This window comes from Conger conger, chromosome 9 (genome assembly GCF_963514075.1).
Source record: "Conger conger chromosome 9, fConCon1.1, whole genome shotgun sequence".
In the NCBI taxonomy this organism is placed as follows: Eukaryota; Metazoa; Chordata; class Actinopteri; order Anguilliformes; family Congridae; genus Conger; species Conger conger.
The window spans coordinates 51,938,147-51,964,073 of NC_083768.1; the positions used below are offsets into that span (position 1 = coordinate 51,938,147).

The 25,927-nt window shown below is 38.1% G+C and overlaps 1 protein-coding gene across 1 annotated transcript in view; it reads left to right on the plus strand.

The window, feature by feature from the left end:
- Positions 1-295: 295 nt before the first annotated feature.
- The window catches only part of khdrbs3 (KH domain containing, RNA binding, signal transduction associated 3), a 136,892-nt gene continuing 111,260 nt past the window's right edge, over positions 296-25,927 (plus strand). Inside the window, exon 1 of the mRNA XM_061256089.1 lies at positions 296-649. Within this exon, the coding sequence (XP_061112073.1) occupies positions 559-649 (91 nt within the window). The 5' untranslated portion in view covers positions 296-558. The remainder of the gene's footprint in view (positions 650-25,927) is intronic.

Here is a 25,927-nt window from a genome sequence, read left to right on the forward strand (position 1 = left end):
TAATTCTTGGAAATTTTAGTGTGGATAGATCTGCCAGACCTCCGGCGGGACCAAGGTATCCTTGTGGCAGCACCATGGACAACTCCAGCTGCTCTCGAATCCCTTTTCACCCCGCCTCTTTTCCATGATAGACGTTCAAATTACTTGAAGTGAATGGAATGCAGCCCGAACAGCAACCAATTGAAACAGGAATTGGGCTGTCTCTTCGTTGCTAGTAGAAACACCAGGAGGAGCTACAAAGCCTGTTTACAGAAGAGAGGGATATCCAGGTTTGCTCTGTTGTAAGTAAGGCGCTGTTCGGTGAACACCCTTCGGATGGGATAAAGGAATTCTGTTGAAGCGCACGGACAATTTTAATTTCTGACACAACAAAACCAGTGGCGGTTATGTTTTCATTTTGGTTTTGAATTATATAACTGGTTTTATTTTTATTTTACAAATCATTGAGCGTTATTTTTTGGTGGAATAGCTACCAGGATAAAAACGGAAGATTTGTGTACTATTCAAATACATTTTGACTTAATCTTCTCTGTGTGTGGACCAAAGGGACCGGCGAATATGGATAGCGAAAAGTACTTGCCGGAGCTTATGGCAGAGAAGGACTCACTCGACCCCTCTTTCCAACACTCTTTACGGCTACTGGATCAAGGTAAAACAAATGAAAAATCTACAAATAGCTGATGTATATTCATAAATTGGGAGTAAAACGTGACAGTAGTGAATTCCAGTAGTATGTCCATCTAGTTTGTTATGCTAATTTTGATGTAATAATTCTGGGTGCCGATGTTTATTTAACGAAAAAAGGTTGCCAACGGAGGTAACACTGCGGCTATTCGATGCCTTTGTGAAAGTCCTGAAATACAGCTAAAATACAGGGCCATGCGTTCCTCCAAACGTCAATGTTTAATTCAGTGCGATTGTCATGGGCTAGATGGTGCTATGGACATAATCTCTTATGCTTAGTCGAAGTGAATTTAACTATAAATCAGTCAACTATTCCCCAGCAATGCCAAAAATAAAATACGAATTACTTTTAATCTGGATCTATCATATCACACCTGAAGCATCTAGTTTACTTTGCAAGTTTCACTCAGAAGGGTGAAATTGGGTCAAATTAAGATCCGAGCACTTACCCAACTTCTTAAAATACGAAGGAAAACTTGCAGCAACAGGGTGTTCCATATTTTGGGAACTTGCATGTATTTGAAAAACTGAAATGTCCTCTTGAAAGGAAAATGTAAGTGTCCCTATATGTTTTATGCTATATTTTTGAGTTTTGTAGGCTAGACAGTCAAACCTAATCAATGCAACATAGTGTGTATGCAAAAATAATGCTGGGTAATGAATAATAGCATTAATTAATTAATTCATTTCTTCATGTGATTAATTCAAGTTGAATGGTCTTGTCTGCAGTTTGACAGAAGACACTTCCATTTTATCACACGTTGATTAATCTCTGACTATTATTGCTCCAGGAGGCAGTCACTTGCTTTAAGGCTGTTGAGTTTTCTAAAAGTAATTTGACATCCCAACTGCTCTCGAAAAGTTAACCCTGGTGAAAACTCCATCTTAAAACAGTTCAGGCTGGTCAAGATTGTTTAAGATGTGTTAAGATGTAAGCTGTTTTAGCTTGTTGTGCCTATAGTCAGCTAATCCAGCAGTTTTGCCACTAGCTTAACCAGCTTTGACCAGCCGCAGACCAGCAATGACCAGGTAAAGCTTAGAACCCCTGCTGGTCTTAGCTCAAATTTTGCAGACCACAACATATATTTTTCAAGTGCAAATAAATTGTTTGCCTTGATTCAGAAAAAAACAAAAAGAACATGATTACAATACAGCATTTCAAGGGATGGACTTATCACATTGCTGTTATATCTCAAATAAAACATCAACATAGCTCCCATACTAATATTTAGAAGGATTGCCCTTAACACCCCACAGCCCTAAATATGAAGTCCTTCCTAAGTCTCCATTGTTCCAAATTAACCTTGAAGGCTCATTGTAAATTAAATTACTGTATATGCATTATCAAAACCGCTTAAAAGTTTTATCTCAGTCTCCATTTGGAGGCTAAAATGAAACAATTAATACTACAAAATGAATTATAATAAGCCGGGTAGGGAGGGAACTGACAGTCACATCGTAGAATATGAAAGACGGATGTGGTGTTATTTTAATTCCTTATACAGGCCTCTTATGTTGACTAATTCATTTATGCAGTCCCATAATGCAATTCAGTTCAGAGCAGTCAGGTTGTGTTTAGTTGGTGATAGAGATATAACAGTAACATAAAAAATTTAATTTTATAGTATTATCATGTTTATCATTGATCTATATAAACCCAGAGGTTCAGCAAAAGCTCCCAGTGGATGCTTTAAAGTGGCTTAACATTTCACCTTAATGTAGACTTTTTGTTAATCCCATTGAGAGATATACATCTTGACATTATACAATTAATTCCTTGTAGGTACTTAATCATGATATGGGATAGGCTATGAAAAACTAAACTTCAAAGGCATGCAAGTGTATGCCCCACTACCTCTATAACCACCATCATTATATACACAAATGCGTGCATCCATCCCACTCCCTTTATAGACCTTCCCCATTCACAAACTGAGCTGATTGTGACTTATTATTGGTTTGGTAACACATAGCTGCAATTCTTTGCTAATATATAAAGTTAAACATCATGTGTATGCTGTATGCAGATATCCTTCTATCTAGATATTTGTTCTGCTGACATCAAATATATTATATATATTTATATTATCACGAAATATATACATATATAACTTTATAAGTTACATAACCATACATTATTTAGTTTAACATGAAAATAAATAAACTTCTTGAACAGAAGCAAAGTCTTATTTAATTAGCTAATTGAGATGATCACTTAACTCTGGACTCGTTTTCCTTTAGTTTGTGAGGAAAGATGTCTGAAGTGTAATATGGTGCATGATGTATTTTGAATGATGTATGAACTGGGAACCCTTATAATGATTTTGTCACGATTTGCTCAATAAATCAAACATGAGATAAAAGAATGCTTTGAAAACCATATGTTGCCACTGGATTTTAATCATTCAGCCAACATATCTACAATAAATAAGTGCACAGCAATACAGCAAGTTCTATGATCACAACATTTTGTCTATATCCTTATGAACATGCCAGATCCACTGTATGTTAAACAGATGGGACATAATTAAACCAAACAGGATTTCTCTTGGTATTTTAATGATCAAAGAAAAACATGATTACAGTATGCTTGATTGTGCTATTCGTGGAAAATGAAAGGAGTAACCCACTGTAAATACAACTGGGACTTGATTGAGTGAAATTTGCCGTACTCAGACTCTAATGTTAAACTGAGGAAACTGCAATTGTAAAGCGTAATGCAGCACACACAGACAGTCAATGTGTACTTCATCTGATAGTGACAAATAACAGTGTTTGTCACTATCAGTAACGTGTTTGTCACACTATCAGTATCAACATGTTTAACCAAGTATTTATGTAAAACAACAATATATTTTAAAAAGAACAACACATTAAAAACACTGTCATTATCATTAATTACATACTGTAGCTAGTGGTAGCAGAAGAAAATAAAGACAGGAATTGTAAGTTAATTAATTTGCTTAATCAAAGAAATAAATACAGGAGCTGAACAGTACCTATGTACTATGTAGATGTTTTTTGTGCACATTGTAAGTACTGTAAGATTTTGGAACATGTTGGATACATAAATCTGCTGGTTGTATGTTACTAGACTAACAGTCGGCTAGAAAAGAAATACAAGAATAATGTATTTATTTGTGTAAGCGAAGTTGGCCCTAAAATTGCATGACATTAGCGCCATTTATTGCTTTGCTTGGCAAAGTTGCCCAATGTGTACGCCAGTTGCTGTTCTTTCTGTTGTCTGGTAATTGGATGTTCCACAGCAGGGTTTCTTGAAAATGTTTTTCTTACAGTTAAAACTCAATATGTGGACTTTAAGTCACAAAGGGGAAAAGTGACAATACATAAGATGGACTGACAAAAATAAACAGATTTATGTTTTGTTTGCATAATATATTTCAAGGTTCAGGGAAAATGGAATACATTTCTTCCCCATTTTTGTATTTCTGGCGACAAACAGGTGCACAGGAGCCAGCGGATGAGTACTTGAGGCTCTAAAATGCTAATCGCCTGCCTCGGTTTTTAACAGAGGTAATTGAATCAAATTAACTTGGCTGAGCTTCCTCATAGGGTATACCATATTTGTCCTAAATGTATCCTGACCGAAAGTAGATTCCTGCTGTATGCGCTATTTAAAAATGCTGCTGTCTGGTAAACACGGGACATGCTCGTGAATCACACGGAGCCCACCACTATGCTGAAAGACTGCTGTTCTCACAAGCTTGTGCATTTCAGCCACTTAACTGCTCGCACAGCGCCGATCTCAAGATTTTCTGTTGTTTGATGACATCGAGAGGAGAGATTTTCTCTGATGTGTCCCCAAAGGATGCGAAGATGAATTGTGGGCCGTAGTAAATATGTATATGTCTAATCGTAAACTTTTATGACAAGCTGTTTCAGGCAGTATTAGTTAATATGGCTGCATTGATTTTACTGTTACTGCCTTGTTCATACGTAATCTTTATACGAACAGTAATACAAAGATGATGCCATATTTTTATGACACTGTCGGCAGGGTCTGGTTTTTATGATACCGAGGCCCAGCTGTCATGGACCAAACTGATGATGGGGTTCACCAGGGATAAATAATTTGGTTATATTTTATTTATCTCTCTCTCTTGGACATACATGTACCCTAGTTTTCCAAAATGCAAAATTGTAACTGAGTAGTATACGTCAAGGTTTATAAGGTTTGAAAGATGCTACCAAATTGAGTTCATGTGCAGCTGGGTAAAGCCCTTTAAAAACACAGTGTAAAGCTGATGTCAGGTATAACAGAGATCCTGCAATGGTTACATTATATGTGTGTGTTTGTATTCTGTGAAACCAAGTTAATGATAAAACAAAATAAAACCAATGTCAACCAGATTTGCAATGCTTAATATATGGGCAATTGCAGCGTTATAGAAATAAATTACACATGAAAAAATTATTACATGATAAGAAATGTTAATGCATATTATCATAGCACCCACTTGGCTGAGGGGAAGAGACAAAACTATTGTATCGGGCAGAAAAAATGTGACAAATAAGTTAAGGATGTGACACAAAAAACAGGTAATTTAGGGCGACTACACACTCTGTGCATTTTAAAGTCTAATGGAGAAAGTTTTATATCCGTGTAATGCAGGAGGCTTGGCTGAACATAAAATTTGCAATTTTGAAAATATTTATTTCTTAGTCTTGATTTTTATGAGGAGATACCAACGTTATGAATGTGACGCCAGTGTGTTATAGATGTGACACGTCTGTAATGCTCATTGTTTGACGATCTACTTTACAATCATTTATCAGAACACATTTGTTGTCATCTGAAAAGTCAGTTTTGACATTGAGAAAACCATCTGAAATGGTTTTGAATGTTTTCAAGATGGCCACCAAATAATATTGATTTAAATAGTAATCAGACTAATACATTTCTGAGCATTTTCCTGGTGTCAGTCAAAATTTTTTCCAAATGGTCACAATCGACTGTTTCTGACTTAATAAGTTTAATTGGTAACTAAGGAAGTTAACTTTTTCATGCTCAGGTTGACATTGCTGTGCCCATATAAGGTAGCCATTACAATTGTATAAAATTGACTGACATCTCTTATACTTTATGATAATTGTATCTAAGGTGCGGTAGATGGATGCTGTTTCTTTTAGAAGCCCTTTTGGCATTACATTCTGTTACTTATTAGGTGTTACCATTTAAGCTCATGATTGGAATAACAATCCTATGGTTTGCCAATGAGACACTGCACCATCTAATTACAATATTGCTAGGATGCATTTTCAAAGAAACTGTATAGTAGGCAATGATAATATTTGTTGTTCAAAGATTTAAACAAAAACATGCCATTTTTGTTTTCACGACAACACAAATAAGTATTTTGCTCCCAAGTGATCAGTAAATGCATTCCCTACGTGTGTAAGCAGAGCTCTATTAAGCCTTTTTTCCATGTTTTGTTTGTGTCATTAGGTGAAAACTATATGATCAGGAGGTAGGATGGGTCTAAGTTGGGTTAAACAACATTAGTTCTACTTAACAGGTTACAAAGTAGGGCGGCACGGATGGTGCAGTGGGTAGCACTGTTGCCTCACAGCAAGGAGGTCCTGGGTTTGAATCCCAGTCAGCCGGGGCCTCTCTGTGCGGTGTTTGCATGTTCTCCCCTTGTCTGCGTGGGTTTCCTCCGAGTACTCCGGTTTCCTCCCACAGTCCAAAGACATGCAGGTTAGGCTGATTGGAGAGTCTAAATTGCCCATAGGTAAGAGTGTGTGAGTGAATGGTGTGTGTGCCCTGCGATGGACTGGCGATCTGTCCAGGGTGTATTCCTGCCTTTCACCCAATTTATGCTGGGATAGGCTCCTGTTCAGGATAAGCGGGTTAAGATGATGGATGGATGGATGGATGGAGGTTACAAAGTGCTCAAAGGCTACTTTGTAACCTACCCCAGGTACTTAATACCACTGCAGCCTGGAGTCTATCAACATTTTCCCTTGAACTTTGACTTAAAATGTGCTTGTTTTTTTCTTATAAACAAAGAATTACAAATTCAGAAATCACCAATATTAACTCTCATAACCGTGTATATGAAAAAAGTAACACTTTAAAACATTTATGCCTTTAGTTCCTGCATGGTCAGAAATTCATAAATCATACCCATAATATTATTGTGCATTATTAGACGTCAGCAAGGAATGTCTAAATATCTTGATTCCTTCAGAGTGTCTACATACACAGTGCCCATGCACTTTTGCCGATTACTTACAGTACTGTGCAGAAGTCTTAGGCACCCTAGACTTTATTATATATATGTTAATTTTTTTGTGTGTGCGTTGGTATAAAAGAACATATTTGTAATTTCCAAATATTCATTTTCCAAAAGATTTAATTATACAGAGACATTTGTGTATTTAATTAAAGTAATTAAGCAACATATGACTGTAAGCAATTGACTACTTCTTACATAAAAACTTGATCAAGGCTGTCGGAGATCAGAAGCTAAGAGCCAACCAAAGTCTGCAGAAAAACTGTTCTCCAACATGCTTGGAACAACCTCCCTGCTGATTGTCTTATAGAACTGCAGGACAGTGTTGGCTATCTCAGAGAAGAGATTTAACGCCGAAGGGTAGTCACAAAAACATTGATTTAATTCAGTTTTTACCTATTCTGCCAAATTACTAAAATGTAATGTAAAATGTATAGTACGTTTATTTAGGACCTTTCATTGTATTATTTTTGAAAGAATCTTATCTATACAGAATGTTATACAGGTGCCTAAGACTTTTGCACAGTACTGTAATTTTCAACATTTTTGTTGAAAAAATGTAAAAGAGTGAACAATACAATAAGCTTGATATTTTATGATTGTTCTATGTCAGCTTTCCATGTACTAGCCAGCTAAATTGCTCGTAATCACGCATCACATCATCACATTACTTTTACTCTGACGACTTTCTCATTCAAAGTGCGTCTCATTTGCATGCTGCCTAAGCACCTCTGAAGATGGCTTTAAAGGACAGAGACTAATTAGGCAGCGAGGCAAGAAGACATCAAGGCAACTGTCTTCAGTCCCGTATATTTGGGTTGAAATATGCGACCCTCACCATCAGTTGAAAAATGAAAGTCATCACTAGAAAGCTAACTACATGTTTACAGCTTTGCTTACAGTACAAATATGACCAATGTATCCAGGAGTATTAACGGTGATTAAGTACAGTCGCATTGATAAGGCAAGTGGTCCTAAACTAATTAAATTCTCTATAAATGAATGACCTTTTCATCACGGTCACCTGCACAACATGGTCAGCAGATGTTGCTCTCCAAATGCATTTTATGATGATCACATGGTAACAGCCGACTTCATTCAACAAATTGCTTTACTCTCATCCTCTTATGTTTGGGCTGGGGTTTTTTACATTTTGTTTTACTTGCTACAAATGTAATTTCTTATTGGCAAAGGCGGTGCCATCATACTTCAACAAATGGTGTTCATCTCTATCTTCTTTTTTAATATAAATACAGTATATATATTTTTTACACTGGGCCGGCCCATGGAGCTCTACTATACAAGAGGTTTCTCCTTACCATTCAGGAGTATTTTTCTAGCTACTGTTTGTTCCAGTTTTTTCCCTCAATTGCTCCCTTTTTGGGGATGCAGGCCTGGTTTTTGTCCAATTTTCCCCTGTAAAGCACCTTTGTGAACAATGTATTTGTAAAAAGTGCTCTAGCAATACAATTGAATTAAATTGAGATTGAAAAGTAACCAATTAAATTGCATGGCAACCATGGTAGATTGGCATTTAAGGGCATGTGGCCATTTGTGTTGTCAATCATATTCTTACTCTGTGAAAATGCCAACTCGTAAGCCAGTTATCCTGACACTTGACAAAAAAATCTAAGTGATTAGAGAAGTTGATTGAGGCAAAAGTGTTTGAAATTGCAGAGGAAATTGGGGTGGGTTGAACAGAAATACAATGAAAGCTGCCTTGGCAGTCACATCTGTACACGACTGCCATTTTCTACTCCCTTGGGTGGTCACCAGGTTTCACTGTAGTTTCTTAGCATGAAAGGAAAAAAAACAGTCGCCAAATGTTCATTTTTAGACATTTGAGACATGCGCCACACACTGCATTGTACAATGTAATTGAAATGTATTTTATTTTCCATTAACATAATCTAGGAAGGAACACAATATACTTTTATTATACATAGAAAATATGGTTAAAATTACTTAAAAGCAGCATTACTGTGATGCTTCAGAAGAGATTCACAGTGAGATTTTGCCATGACATGGCTAGTATAGCAGTACAAACTGAAGTGTCGGCAGGGAGTTTGAAGTTCTTTGTAAAGAAGGGTGAGTAACATGGCCAATCTGGTCTGACTCCACTGTGTTAAGCTAATATAAATTACACTGCATTTTTAATTCATTATTCTCTTGACACTTCTAGCGTAACAAGAATACTATGCTCAAGCACACACTATCCCAGCCTGCTATATTGTGCCTCCCTGTTGTATCTATCTGTCTAACTATCTCAGACTTTCTGTAACTTCACCTAATGGGAAGTTGCTGTCACAGAAACAGTTTAGCGTGGGGTTACTCTTGTTCCTGTTCTCTCCAGCCAGGGCCCTGTGTTACCTTTCAGCCTGATCTCGTGATTGGGTCGTGCAGCAAAGTTCCCGTTCTGGCTTTCGTGGTCACAGCCTTGCTGCTGAAGGGATTGAACGGGATTAGATCTTTCTGACTTCTCGGATGATCTGATCCATTCGGTGTAATCCAGCACAATTTCATTATATTTATCACTCAACCTCTCCAAACCCACCCTCCCACCCACTCCTTGGCCATCACCGCACCTCTGGAGATAAGTAACCGTGCCTTGTTGGGTTGCAAGCAGCTTTTGATAATGAGCTTTACCATATAAGAAGTGAGTGGTTACTTAGGTCCTGGGTAGGTACCTTACAATAGGGATAATCTCCCAATAAAGGGCTGCTTTATATCCTTCTGTATCATACAGATGGCAAATAACTCAAAGTATTGACTTGCAGGGGAAGCCTGGTCATCAAAACAATGGTCAATTTCACTTTCTGTGAGTGGAGTCCATATTGGAAAATGTATACCTTATCTCCTTTTCCTAGTGAGAGAGGCCTAGACAGAATCTGTTTTATTCTGTGTGGGTGAGGGGGGTCAAATGCTTGGCCCATGGAAGTCTGTATACCACATTTTTTATCACATATGTGTGCTTAATCCTTGGATGAAATATAGTGATCACAATTCAACCCTAATAACAGCAACATGAGAATTTATTGCCAGGTAACTAGCCAAGTGAACTAATGAACTGCAATGTACCTCAGCCTGTCAGGAGATTTGAAAAGCAAACATTTTGCTAGGGCAAGAGGAAGCAGAGTAATGATTTTTAGATTTTAATGTATTTATTTTTATTTTTGGTACACTGCTAACTGTGTTGAGATGATTATGTAATGTATGCAAGCCCTCTGGCTGTGGCACCCAGGGTTGTGCTGTGATCAGAAACTGTGTCTGTCTGTTCTCACCCAGATGCCAATATAGTCATGTATATTAAATATTAGATGTTTCACTCGAAGTGTGTGTGAGTAATATAGCACACATAGCTCACATATTTCAATGTTTGAAACCATATAATTATTGTGTGTGGAATTTAGGACATTTGTGTATTTAAAGGAGGAATTAATACATTTAAAAAGCAAACCTTTAGCAAGACAGGATCTATGCTACATTTTATTGGCATGAAAAGCCTCAAGAAAGTGGCCACTTATGATGATGGTGATACATTTTTCATGTCAAACATCTGACATAAAAATTGGATATTTGGATATTTGTAAATTAAAGTGAAGTGGATTTTCTAGGTTTCTGGATGGATGTTCAGTAATGTATGAGGGAAGGTGGATGCTTCCATCCCAGGGGATCCCAATTCCTGTCGGGCACTGTTCCTCAATTTGTTACCTGCATCTATTTTTAATATGTATTGCAATACTTAATTGTATTCAGATATATATATATATATATATATATATATATATATATATATATATATATATATATATATATATATACACACAGTGGGCTCCAGAATTATTAGCTTGATAAAAATGTACAAAAAATGCTGTTAACTAAAAGATTTATTTTCCAACATGTGTAAAGCAGTGTGCTTTATTAATGATTCACTGGAATCTGCTAAAAAAAACAGGTAAAAAATAATTATTGGAACCCCTGGTTTAATATGTTGGGCTGGGCAAAGATGACATCCATGTGTCTTCTCCTATAATTTATGGTAAGGTTAGAGAACACATTTGGAGGACTTTTCGGCCATTTCCCCATGCAGAACTTTTCAGAATCATTGATATCCTTGGGATACCCCCTCTTCAGTTCAGACCACAGGTTTTCATGGGATTTAAGTTGCAGAACATGGTTGTTATTTTAACTTAACCATTTCTGTGTGGATTTTGATGTATGTCTGGAGTCATTGTCCTGCTGGGCAATCTACCTACGACCAAGTCTCAGTTTCCTAGCAGAGGAAACCAGATTTGTTACTAAGATTTCATGGTACTTTGTTGAATTCATTGTGCTATTGATCTTGTCCCTGGACCACTGGCAGTAAAACATCTCCAAAGTATCAATGACCCACCATAATATTAAACAGTTGGTATTTGGTGCTTCTCCTTGTATGCATTCCATTTTGCTGCCAAACATGCCGACAGTGTTGTATGGCCAAAGCATTCAATTTTGTTCTCACCTGACCATAGCACTCACTTCCAGTCATAATTCCAATTAGGTTTGGCAAATTTTATATGCTTGGCGGTGCCATTTTCTGGTTCTTTTTGAGACTTGGTGACCCCAAGACACAACCAATCTCTGCAATTCTTAAACTGTGATCCTTCAGTTACTTATAGCCTCCCTTACTATCTCCCTTACCATCCATGGTGATAATTAATATCTCCCCAATATCTGAGAAAGCCTCATCTTTCCTCCACAATGTTTGGCCCTTACATTGAAACTGGGCAAGATAAGCGGTGCACTGCATGATCTCCCCAAAACTACAGAAGTATTCAAGGTAAAATGTATTCACTTACACAACAAAATACGAACGATGCACATGAAAATATCAGGCTAGATATTGAAAACACAAATAATGAAGTTATCTTTGGTAGCCTACTTTGAAAGCAGTCTTTTCTGATAATATGCAAAGATTTCTGGGAAACTTGCCTGTGTTTTTTGTCTATTTTCTGTGATGGTGCAGAATGATGAAGTTTAACTGTTAGCTAGCTAATTTTGATTTTAAGATTTGGCGGTGAAGTTTAAACATCAGTTAGTTTTGCAATATATGGCACTGACGTGTGAGCTACTTTGATGTGAAAATGCCTTAGAAACACAAAGATCGATCTCTAGAGAGTACGGAAGAGAAAACTGCTGAAGAGAAAACTTAAAGGGACTAGCCCCCAAAACAAGCACAAGCTAAAGATGGCTGCAATACAGGCCTGGCAGAGCATCACCAGAGAAGACACCCAGCAACTGGTGATCTCTGTGAATAGCAAACTTCAAGCAGTCATTGCATGCAAAGGATATGCAACAAAGTACTAAACACGACTACTTTCATTTACATAACATTTCTGTGTCCAAAACATTATGGTGCAAATGTTTGGGACAAAGACATACAGTACAGTCCATAAGTATTAGGACAGTGACACATTTTTCTGTTGTTTTGGCTGAATGAAATAATGAATATGAGGTTAAATTGCAGACTGTCACTTTTAATTTTGAGGGCATTTACATCAATATCAGGAGATCTGAATATTAATTACAGGACTTTGTGTACACAGTCCCCAAACTCACCCTGAAAAGAGTCCATGTCCATGTCAAGTGCATGATAAAAGTACATAAATATTCATTCATTTTCCTAACCCGCTTATCCTGAACAGGGTCGCAGGGGGGCTGGAGCCTATCCCAGCATACACTGGGCTAAAGGCAGTAATACACCCTGGACAGGTCGCCAGTCCATCGCAGGGCACACACACCATTCACTCACACACTCATACCTATGGGAAATTTAGACTCTCCAATCAGCCTAACCTGCATGTCTTTGGACTGTGGGAGGAAACCGGAGTACCCGGAGGAAACCCACGCAGACACGGGGAGAACATGCAAACTCCGCACAGAGAGGCCCCGGCCGACGGGGATTCGAACCCAAGACCTCCTTGCGGTGAGGCGGCAGTGCTACCCACTGCACCATCCATGTCGCCTACATAAATATACCCTTTAATAAAATCTCTGAATACGTGGGAATTTTCTGATTAAAAATATAAAATTGTGGAGTACAGAGCCAAATGAACAGAACATTTTTTTTCACAAACATTATGGTACCAATCGAATGCCTGCCCATTTTGCACCACGTGATAAAAAATTATTTTGTGCTCAATTTTGGTAAGATAATATATTCTGTGCAATAACTGGATGTCGTAAAACAGGTTAGTAAGTCACAGCGAGGCACTACATGTGCAGATGAATTTGGAAGACTGACATGGACACAGTCCACCAGCAGGGGCCACTAGTGAGGAATGAGAAGCTGTGATCCTGGCTGACTGAAACTCTCCCATCACTTGGCAATGAAAAAACAAATTTTGCATTGGTCTGAGGGTCAGCCGGCCACAGCTGGCACTGACAAGGATCAGATTTCATACTAGATCCATGTACTAGAACAGGGCCTTAACAGGATGAGCCATTTTCATGCTTCATAAGCTGACATTCATGCACGCTGATATATTTTACGGAGCACTCAAAAGCTTTGGATATTAATTGTTATCTTTTGTGAAGTTGCCATGTCTGTCTGTAGAGCCAGACACTCACTGTATAGACACATACTCAAGAATGCTAATGTAGTGCATTTGTTAATTTGGTCCTGCAATGTCAGACACTCAAACTCAGACACAGACAATACTTCCCACAAGAATGCATTTCAGTACATTTGTTTATCATTAGCATCTTTCTGAGTTTTTTTGTTTTGTACTGTGCTTCAAGTGAATGATAATTTGTGTAATGTCTGTGGTGTATGTAATATGTGCAATATCAGGTGTGTCAGTTCATGTATTAATGCGGGCAGCCTGTAGCGTAGTGGTTAAGGAAAATGGCTGGGACACGCAAGGTTGGTGGTTCTAATCCCGGTGTAGCCACAATAAGATCTGCACAGCCGTTGGGCCCTTGAGCAAGGCCCATAACCCTGCATTGCTCCAGGGGAGCATTGTCTCCTGCTTAGTCTAATCAACTGTACGTTGCTCTGGATAAGAGCGTCTCCCAAATGCCAATAATGTAATGTAATGCGATGTGCAATTCTTCAGGAATTCCTGTCTACTACTTTTTTGGCATTGGGGGGTAGGGGGATACTTACAATTGGCATATGATTTGACTCCTGATTGGGCAAATAATCAGCAGCAAAAGAAGAAGCACAGAAAGTGAGTATCAGGTGGTCAAACACATATTTTACAATTGTGTGAACTGTACATCCAAAAAGATTTTCATGCAAAGTAGACTTTGGATGACATTACAGCAGAGATGGCCAGAGCATTAGTGTTGCAGTTTGATAGAAAGAATAAGCTGATGGGATAGAATATTCTGGCAAGGAAGAGACAGTGTGTGGACTATGAATCGCTCATGAGAAAATGAAGCATAAATTTAGGGCCATCCACACTGGAAGACAAAAAACTGAGACTAACGGTAAAGGTGAATACATATTGATGGCTCATTCTAAGCAGACCAAATTAAAAATACAATTAATGGACTTGTTAGCCTATACAGAAACAGATGTAGCTAGCTAACACAAGACTTCCTGACTTTGACCATTTAAATAACTGATATTGATACAGATATGCAACATTATAGTCCTCTGATATTAGATGAACTTAATATTTTGATGTATTTGATATCTGATTAATCCTTTTGAAAATGTTGAGGTGCAAACCAAAGTATAGACAAATCCATGTATGCAATTATATTAAGATGTGCAGCGACATAATTCCTCTTTACACATCAAAATGCCCAGATAGTACAAATCTTGGTAAAATGCCCAGGGTACATAAAAGTATGTGGTAGTATAATAATAACAGTTTCTTCCATAACATTTTTCTTAATTTTCTTAATTGGTTTTCAATCGCTTCTGGCATTCTGAAGAAAGTGCATTTTAATTAAAATAATTGTCATGGAAATAGAATCAAAGCACATACAGTAAACCTTGAATATGTGTAATCTTGCCCATGGTTTTGATATACAATTTGCAACAAATGCACAATGACGATGGGACAGTTCTACAGGGAGTATGTGTTCTGACAAGTTAAATGCCAGATGCTCTTATAAATAGATCTAGGTCTTGGACAGGCACATCCTCTCGCCTTTTCAAGGAAACCCACTTCTGTGCTGGCTGTTGTCTCTATGAGGAAGAACATATTCAATCCATTTGCACCTTTTCCTGTAACCACCTCACCGCTTTTCTGCTGAGAGCTCGAAACCTTTACAATAAGCATTTATCGCACACAATATGATGAGTCTCCTTCATATTTTTCAGTTGAAAAGTCCTGCTGGCAGTGCTACACAACAGCAAAGAATTTGTGCGACACATTAGCACTCTCAAGTAAGTTTAACAAAGAGTTCAATGTGCATTCCAAACAAAGTAAGTCTTCACAATAAAACCAGAATTGAGACAGAAGCATAAAAAAATAACAAAATCGAAACTATAGATTGGTGGTTCATGTGTGTTAACACATGTGGGCTATTCTAATTGTTGCGGGGCTGTGGCTTGAAATGGTGAGGAGGATCTGGTGGGAAGGGGTTTGTTCCCACCATGGCTGTTGTATTGACAGCTTCTCTCTTGGAAGGATGATAAGTATGGGGGAAGCTGTGGAGTCATGGAATGGAGCAGATCACATTTCAGACAGGGAAATTGTAGCCCTCTGCGTCTCAAGCCATTGCGTCCAGCACAGTCAGACACTCTGACTTTGGAGGCAGGTGCTGCACTAATTGAAACCTGACAAGAATGGCAAATGACGTTGAGGAATCCACAGTTAGTGAAGAAGAAATTGCAGCAGATGGTTCAGGCAGAAATAGATTAAATAGACAATCAAAACACTGCCTCAGGCTGAGAGAAACGGAAAAGAAACATCTAATGTTAAAAGAGCAAAATAGGGCCACTGCATGGAATCTCCATAATTGAAAGCCAATGAGGCTTAAAAAAAGGTTTACCTTAGAAATGTTCTTACATATTGATTACTGGTGAGAACAAATTAAATTTGATCTCTGAATGAATGAAGCTATGTACCATACTGGAATAACATGCATCTATTTTTATGAATTTCAGCATTAAAAAAAAATAAAATAACAGAATGATATTTTGTCCTTTAAGCTTAACCCCTTAAATTTGGTCTATTTTAATTAATTCTATTTATGTATGGTGAAATTGACAATCAATCTGGATACATAATATACCATTTGAAAGTATTAAAACTGACACTGATAATTAGACAAGGTTCAATGACCTGAAAACTTTTGAATACGGCTATTAAAGTCCAGTCAAAAGTAGTGAGAGTGAAACTGTTATAACAAGCCTGGACTACGGCAAGTTGAAACAGCTCTGGGGCATGTTGAAACAGTGTCCGAAATGTCCGAAAACAGACTGGAAGAATGCCTTGCATTAAGTCAGAGGTTGCCAAATCCAACATTTCTTACCATTTACATTTTAAATTTGATAACTGCATATGGCAACATTAATATATAATTAATGACTCCGAAGAAATGGATCAGAGCGAGTGCTAAATAGGACGAAATAATTGCATGGTCTATGTGGAATATACAACATTCACACATAATGAGTTAATCGATTGTTATTGGTATTGGTAAAACATTACTTGCATAGTGCTAAAACACAGATTTGCTGATAACTCTAGATTACGTTTTCAGCCTGTCCTGCCAGTCCTGAAAAGTGCATTGCTATAATGCTAATGCAACGACACAAATTGCTAGCCATGTTTCAACATGCCATGTGTTAGTTTGTGCCTCGGTCTCCTGTAATTATATCTTCACGTATCCATTCATATTATTTATTACTTATTATGCCAGGAGAGAAATTGTTGCAAAATATCGCAGTAATTGTCAAATAGTTTACAAATGCGTAATTCTATCCGTAATTTGTGCCAGTAGCCTGAGCCCTACAGTAGCTATCATTTTAACTACTGTCACGTAATTGAAATCAAAAGGTTGTTCAATTGCATTATGCCATTCTTCTCATTACAGACAGGTGTAAAAAACTAAAAATAATACCATACCTGAGGATCACAGTCTACTATGAAACAAACAATTAAAAACAGTTCAAAACAGAAATAAATACAGGAATTCAAATTATAAAGAAGAAAAAAGAACAGTGAACCAAAAATACAATGGAACCAATACATTTTCCTGCTTGTGGGATTTATATCAAAGACAAACTGAACAGCATATGATCCATGAAAACTTTTTTGAGTGGGCTGATCACACAAGCATTGCACGACAATTTTGAAAGCCCAGAAATTAGAAATAGACCATAGTGCCTTAGACTTGGGATGAGCAGGTTTGTGGCCAAGGGGTGTAATGCGGATCTGTATGACCGGAAAATCTAAATAAGCTAAACCAAAATAGCAATGAGCTGCTCAAACTTAACTGACACACGCCGGGCAATGGCTCTTCTCCCTGAAATTACCAGAGGCACCTGGATTGTCGGAAAATTCAAAATCAACTGTACGCAAGCTCGCAACACACCAGACGTCGGCCGGAATATATGGCCCCGTGTCTAAAAAGGTTGTTGTTTTACAACATAAGTTTATTTTGCAATGCCTTGCATGCAGAGCAGAATTCGGATGACATTGCGGCAGAGATAGGCAAAGCTTTCGAGTTGTAGTTTGACAAGAACAATACGCTGATGGCCGAGTATATTCTGGCAAGGAAGAGACACTGTGTCGAGTTTGCATAAAAGGACAGACACTGTTTCTCCTGCATAAACAAACCATAACTTTTTCAGTATACACTCTCAGAATGTTACGCACCGGCAAAAAAGTTCTTGAGACTTTATACATAAAAAGATTGATGTTTTACAGCAAAAATTTATTTTGCAAAGTCTAGACAGGAATTTGGAGGCCTTGTACAAACCAACTTGTCTGATTGAATATCTGAGGAGGACAGTAAAATCAGCTGTGACTCCACAGCAGGGGGCATGTTCATTAAAGGACTTGATCCCATTTTATATACAGTAGGTGAGCATCTAAATACATTCTCAAAGTATTTATTATGATTCATTATACTTATAATCAAGGAGAAGGCCTGATTTTGAATGTGTATTAAACATTTTTGATGAAAACCTCAATCGATTGACCTCAATCAATTGATTGGTAAACTGAATAACTAATATACAATTGTAGCACCTCTAAGGGTCTTTTGGAACCCACCTTGTCATAGTTTTGAAAAAACTATGCAGAATACTTTTTACTTTTGGGTGCTATTGTCATCACATTCAACATTGTGTCTAAGTTCACCAGGCAGAGCCAGAAGCATCTCTATCCACTCAAAATTTTTTATGAAAAAACCTCCACTTCTAGTGTGTTTGAGCTTCTGATATTTAGTTATATTAGTTGATATTTAGGAAATTCATATAGACCCAGACGCCTACTAAAAAAAGGGAAACAATGCTCCCTTAGGACTATCGGGTGGCATATCAAGCTAAATCACTGTCACTGGTGCAATGATCTTCTCCACAGCCTGGAATAAAATCCAGCCAGTGTTAACAGTGGTTGGAAACTTGACAGGGTACTGCATATTTGGATGCAGCATTGTCCAGGGTGGGAGGATCTTATTCAGCAGGGTTTTCACCATCTTAAATTAGATGCCTGCATTCGGCCTGTGTCAGCTGTGCATGAAGCCTAGTCCTCCAGCGCAATGACTATGCATATCGGCTAGTGGACATTTGAGTGAAACACACAAGTGATGGCTGGATGTAAGTGCCAGCTAATGGCACTCCTGAATAGACTCCTGAATAGACACCTTATGTTTTGATGTTTTATCTCACTTGCTGAATTCTTAGACTGCATAGTCTTGCATTTTACCTATTCCCTGTTTCTATAAAGTCATTTTGTGAAAATGTCTCTAAAAAGTAAATGTACACATAAAACTGTTAAAAAAGGACTGAATGTACAACTGTGGTTGGGCCTTTACATTTTTGGGGAGAAAAATGGGAAAACTATTTCATTGGAAGGCAGATGACACACAAAAAGGTAATACGCAAAGCTATGAAATAGATGTAAATGCCCAGGGAATGACATGAGCCAATGAAAGCATTGCCCAGCACGAGCTATCCCACCCACCAGCTGAGGAGAGACTGCGCACTGGAGCTGAAGGACAATGCTACAAAAAAAAGCATTAAAATATTACATTGCAACACGTAGAGGCCTACCATTCATGAAAGCAAATATCATGCACAAGACTCTTCTTGGTCTTGGCTTTTGTTTTCAAAAAGTACTTATGACTCCATTAATTAATTAAATTTTCAACACAATGGGACTCAATTCCTGCGAGGCATAAATCAACACCCCCATTCTTGCATAATTTAAACTCAGGGTACAGAAGCAGCCGGATACTTGTTCCTCCTAATATAACACAAGTAATCCTCCTGGCAATGTGTGGTGTCTGCTACATTATCATATTTATTTAAAGCATCTTCTGACCCACTTCATTCTTATATTGTCCCTTACAGTGTGATTGAGGAGTCCTGTGTTAAAGAGCAGTCTTGTGGGAGGACAGAGACAAAAAAAAAAAACCCTAGACAGCCCATTCAAAATTCAGAACAAGAGTTCACCAGGTACCATGTTAAACACTCATTTGGGGAAATATATGCAGCGTTTCATTACAGCAACACTTCCCAAGCGATGACAGTGAATAAAGGTAAGCATTTATGAAAAAACAATTGTCTCCCTATGAATTCAATCGGCACTTTGTCATTTTTTAACACAATGGTGTCAAAATTCAGCAGAACAGATGGTCTGCATCCTAAATAATGTTGTTGGGAAGGCCAAATGGAAGATAATTTACCCTCTTCACTTTGCTTTTTGTGTTACACAAACCAAATTGCCAGGGGGTACCACTTAAATTACAAAATAATGGTGACCATTGATCGATTGCCTAATCTCCAATGAAACAACTAAGTGTCTGCAAAAACGCCAAAATGTAATACAGTTCTAGTTCCCTTGTGGTCAAATCAAGGGATCCAAAACAGTATTAAGTTTTGGTATTTAGTTTTCTAAATACCTAAACATTGTTTCCCTGCATTTCTGCATTGAAAGATTTCCTGCATGATAAATTCCTATATTTTTTCAGCAGTAGCCTAAATAACAGACAACAGGAAGCAAAATTGAGCGCCACCTTTTCAGCAGGTGAGCACCTCCACTTTTCAGTGGCTTTCTCTTTCTTGGTACACTGACAAAATTTTAACTCTTTAAGCACCTGAGCTGATTAGTTGCAACCCAGGTGCGTGAGCTCTTTCCACCAGTCGGCGAGGCTGAGACAATCCTCCAGACTAGTATCACAGAAAAAGTCAGAGCTGGGCCATAGTCACTGTGTAGTTTTTTTGTGATCAAATGTTTTTTTGTTACTGTGTAGTTTTGATAGATTCATATTAGAAACAAACACAATGCCACTTTTAGGTACAGTGCCATGAAAATTAATTATTACTTATTATTACTTATTCAAATCTTTAGACCAAATGTAATATTAGACAAATGAAACACAAAACATTTTTTTGGAAATTATTGTTTTATTTATTTAATGATCAAACACCCATGTCTCCCCTGTGAAAAAGCATTTGCCCCTTAAACTTAACTGGTTTCACCACCTTGAGCAGCAATAATTTCAACCAATAATTGCAAACTTAATAATTGTAAAAAGTCACTGTTTAACTTTAACTTTAACTCCATTGGAGTTTGAGTCAGAACATTGACTAGACTACTTTCATTTTAATTCTTTTCAGTCGAAAACTAAATTAATTAGTTATTGGTGCAAATATATTAGTTAAAACCTTACTTGGGCTATCATACCACTCTTGACAAATAAATTTACAGAAATTGTCCAACAGTTTATTTCTGCTGCGTTTTTGCGTTTAGATGTATTCTAGAGCTAAATCAAACGAAAACATCAACTTGATACAAGATATTTAAAATGTGCCTGAAGCAAAAAAAGTTTATTCTTAAATTGTGCTTTAACTTGTGGAAGAACCTATGCACTTGTAAATCGCTTTGGATTAAAAGCGTCTGCCAAATGACTAAAATGTAAATGTAAATTCAAGAATTATCTCATAATTAAGGGATTCATTCAGTCTCCACCCATTGAAAATACCTATTGGTTCATATGTTTCCGGAATAAATTAATCAAAGACATAGCCAAAAAATAGGTGTCAAAATGGACTGTTTGGTACATTGTTAAGAAGAAAGAAAGCACTGGTAAGCCCACCAATGGCAAATGGCCTGGTAGACCACGGAAATCCAGTGCAGTGGATGGTGGAAGAATTCTCCAAACGGTCCACTACAAGATGCAAGATAGAACTTTGCAAAAATGTACGCCTGTAGAATTCATGAGGAACAGTTCATGATCCAAAGCACACCGCTTCATCTGTGAAACATGGTGTTGGTAGAGTTATAGCTTGGGCATGTATGGCTGCCACTGGAACTGGCTCACTTGTGTTCATTGATGATGTCACTGCTGACGGCAGCAGCAAGATGAATGCTGAAGTATACAGAAACATATTGTCAGCTCAGATCCAAGCAAATACATCAAAACTGATTGGACGATGCTTCAACCAATCCGTATTGAATGGTCAAAAGGTGCCCAGAACAGGGTTACCAGGATCCATGGGTGATGTCCACAAATGAGCGTCTGGTGACTGGGCTCACCAAAAAATTGGATCATTTTTTCTGTGGGATCAGCATGCGGGCAAGGTTCAGGGTAGGGGTTATGTGCAATACCTGTCAGGTAAGGGGTGGGATTGGAGTGGATTCGTATGGCGGAAACAGACTTTTGGTACTTGGAACATTACCTCACTGATGGGGCAGAAGCTGGAGCTTGTGCGAGAGGTTAACCTACTGGATAAAGCTGGAACAAAACTACTTGATAGGGGGTGGTCTCCCTACTATACAGGTGTTGTCCAGGGTGAGACAACAGGCAGGAGATAGGGATACTTGGCTGGTGGCCACCCAAATCGGATTGTCCAATACCATGCATGACCACCAAATCTTGAAAAGGACATCTCTATGTGTAAAGCCATTGGTGAGATTTTATATGTGTTCCATATTTAGTAGGTATTGGCAATAGAATGATGTGGTATAATTACACAAGAATTCAGCTATTTATTAGAATTCATAGTTTATTTTGCTATTTAGTGAGGAAAATTTTATCTTGTTGATATGATGGAATAGACATTTTTGGTGTTGAAATACTTGCTTGTAAACCCACATATACATGCTTCCACATATACTTTATTGTCCATTTGGTCACTGTTGTTGCATATGAGACTGGGCTAGGGGGTGCAGTTTGACCGGCAAACTACAGGACAGAAGTGGCTCTTAGGAAACTTGTATTTTCAACCCTTTCCCTGCTTAGTAATGAATTTGGAACAAAAATATCCTCTCAACATGTGGTAGCATGAGCACTGAACGGCTGAGGCTAGCAGTCACATGATGCCCAAGTCATGGCCACTAGGGGGCTTGCGCAAAGGGGTTAATCAATAAAGGTGACTCACAATTCATTTTCTATTTGAAAACTATTTCAGCACAGCCTTCAAATATTCTGTCAGCTGTCAACCTGCAGTAAATACCAGAACTCTATTTCACATGACTGTGCTTGTCTGGCCAGTCAGGAGGTGGCATTTAAGGTTTTTAGAGGGAGCTTGGCAGACAGGAGGTAAAGTATGAAGAGCCTTCCTGGATTCCTTGTCCTCACTGAAATTTAGGTTTTTAGGTTTATCCCCTTTCATGCTGCAGATATAGACATGGAAAATCAAGTCAGGTTCATCAGTTCTGTGAAGGTCATGAAACAATTATATCATGGCTTTTAACTGATCATTAGGAACTGTGAGTCCAGTTAAAGTTGGCTGATGTTGAATGAGTCATCTGAGTTTCAACAGTTAGTGCAGTCACCTGTAATCTCAGTTTGATCTCACCTTTTGTATTGGTCTTATGTACCATTAATAATACCTTAATATTATGTTTCATAATGAGTCATATCCATTATCCTAGCCATCCATTGATATTATGAGTTTATAGAAACGTGTTTTCAAGTTGATCCTAGTGTCCCTGTTTCTGCTTGTGATTACATGCTGCATAACTTTATACAAATTGTTATATGCAGGTGATAGGCTTGGATACATCCTTAACAGTGTATCCACAACATGAACTTCAACAAGTAAAGCATAACCTTTGCCAATGTATACTTTGTTATCCCAACACACGTAACTGAGTTCGAATTTTACTTTACCTTTTACTTAAATTGTATTTTAAAGGCAATTGAATTCTGGTCATAATTTTAATGCTTGCTTACAAACGGGCTGATAAAGCTGCTAAGAGGAAACTTTTCTACTCAATCTGTGATTGCCACTTCCTCTCAGCTTACCTGAGCCTGTTGGCCAAGAGCAGTCACCCAAACAATCCTCCAATGTCCCTTCCATTTTAAACCACACACAGTACTGCAGGAGAGAGCTAGCTATTCTTACCTTCCTTTTCCCAAAGAATGGAAATTGTACCCTTCCTACCTGGCCAGTTGTCCCACTAACAAGGGCAAGAATGATTGCTTTCCTTTGTTCATCAAAGTGGGGTCTTCATGTGGGGTGATGTATTCATCTTCAAGTTCTGTCCTGGAATAGCCCCACTGCTGCTATGTGCTGTTCCCTGCCCTAATGCAAAGACGGAAACACAGCTCATTAACTTGTGTTTCTATACAAATGGGCGCACGGACTCAAGCTGATGTTTCTGCTTATCCGCGGCCGCAAAGGGCTCCCCTAATGAGATGCGGCCTCCTTCCGAGCAGCCAAGAGAGGCCAGAGGGGGATCGGAGCCAGAGGCAGAGATTATAAAAGTGAGGATCCACAGCCGTGGTAAAAGAGTGTCAGCGGGATTGTTGGCGAGCCGGTTTGAGACAACAAAGAGCTGCCGGCAATGTCAACATGCAGATGTCTGTGCTAATCGAAATGCTGCACTTCCCATTGTTTTCCATTCATGCATGGACAATTTGTCTAAACTCTCAACCGGTAAACAAATACCCAGTCATTGCGCTGCTGAAAAGACAAGCAGCAGGGCTTCCCTTGCAGTGCAATAGTGACAGCACAGCGCTGCTGCTGAGGTGCCCCCCCAACCCCACTCTTGCTTTAGTTAAGATTACTGTTATTCGTCTGAATCAGAATTAAATTGGTGTTTGCTTTTGCAATTGTGTAAGCCGCCAATGCGCTGTCACTTTTTATAATGTAAATGATTGCTAAACTATTCATATATTTTATTCAATTAATTCATTAATGAAATATATACACATATTATAGCAAATATTTTTAATCCAGAAAGAAGATACATGTCTATATTTCTGTACCATGTATATAGACCATGGGTACAGTTCTAGAATATTCCTGGTGATTACAGTTCAGTTGAAAGTAGTGGGAGTGAAACTGTTGGGGCAATTTTAAACAGCTCTGGGGAAAGTCAAAGGTTAAAGTCAAAGGTTGGTGAATCCAGCATTTCTTACTGTTTCCTTTTTTTCATCTGAGAATTGTCCTATATAAAAATTAATATGTAATGAATGTCTCGGAAGAAATGGATACGAGCCAAATAGAACCGCATAAGTGCATGTTACACAAGGAGTATACAACGTTACATTAAAAGCTATTGTGGCTGATGCATTTATAATAGGCATGGGCATGTTGGAACACAGCGTTACAACATGCCCCGGCTGTGCTGGTTGTACTCCTGTATGGCTCTCAGTCTCTTCTTGCTAGTGACATGCGCCAAAACTATACTGCCTTATAATCCACAATACAGTGATTTAAATTACTTATATTTGGAGTCTGTGGCATTAACACATCATCATCAAAAACAAACACACGCCTTTTGAAATCCCAGATCTATAAAATAGCTTGGAATTTATTTCTGTAGTACTAATTATTACAGTGGTTAACATGATTAAATAAATATGTGTAACTCATATTTCACTAGCTTCAAGTCTGCTTTTCAGTTAAGTAAAAACAGCATTTTAGCATCTTTCTGTTGTAAAGAGCATAATTTAATTGCAGTGAGATTCATTTCATTAGGAGCTCATTTAAATTTTATATTTCAGAGAAAGCTTATCACAGAATCATATTAGTCCACTCAGACTATCTGTCAATAACCTACTTTCCAGTCAGTCTGAGACAATCACGACAGTCCAGGTCCTGCTTCATAAAATAATCAAGATACTAAGATATACAGTACTTCTGATATCTGACAGCAATTTTGCATAACTGCTGTTATACTTTTTGGAATACTAGACAAGCAAATATAGTGTGCACTGTAAGAGAACAGTCTCCAGTTAGCAGCACTTATAGTAAGTTTCATGTTCATGGAATTTACTGAACTAAAATATTTACTTTCAACATTGAAATACATTTTAATAAACACACTCTCTGGATATCTGCCACAAACCTTCTGGGTTCCGTAGGGCTGTCTTCTAAGTTTGAGTTTGGTGTGAGCGAGCTGTGTGGTGTCTGATGCGAGTGCGAGGCAGGCGTGGGCAAAGTGTGGGCTGCCCACTTGGGCCCTTAATTGTGTGTCCTGTGCTGCCCACCATGTGTAAATGCCAAAGGGGTCACTGTGGGCCACCCACATGTAGCCACATTCTCAGCCCACATTGGGCTAATGTGGGCAGGCTTGCTGGCTTGAATCATCTTCAGCGCTGTATCCATGCCCCTAGTGTGGATGGAAGGCAAAAATAAGCCATCATACAGGAGCTGATTTTATGGTCTGGATACAGAATGAAAACAACAAAAGCTAAATATCCATGGCCTCCGGAATGTTCATAAATAAGTATGCAGAATAGATTCATATTGAGCTTTAATAATATTAGCATATAATGATTTTGCCAGGGTCCAGTATACATATTATCCTATGTGCTTAGCCTGGTCATAATAGCATAGCCAAGATGTGCAGGCCCAT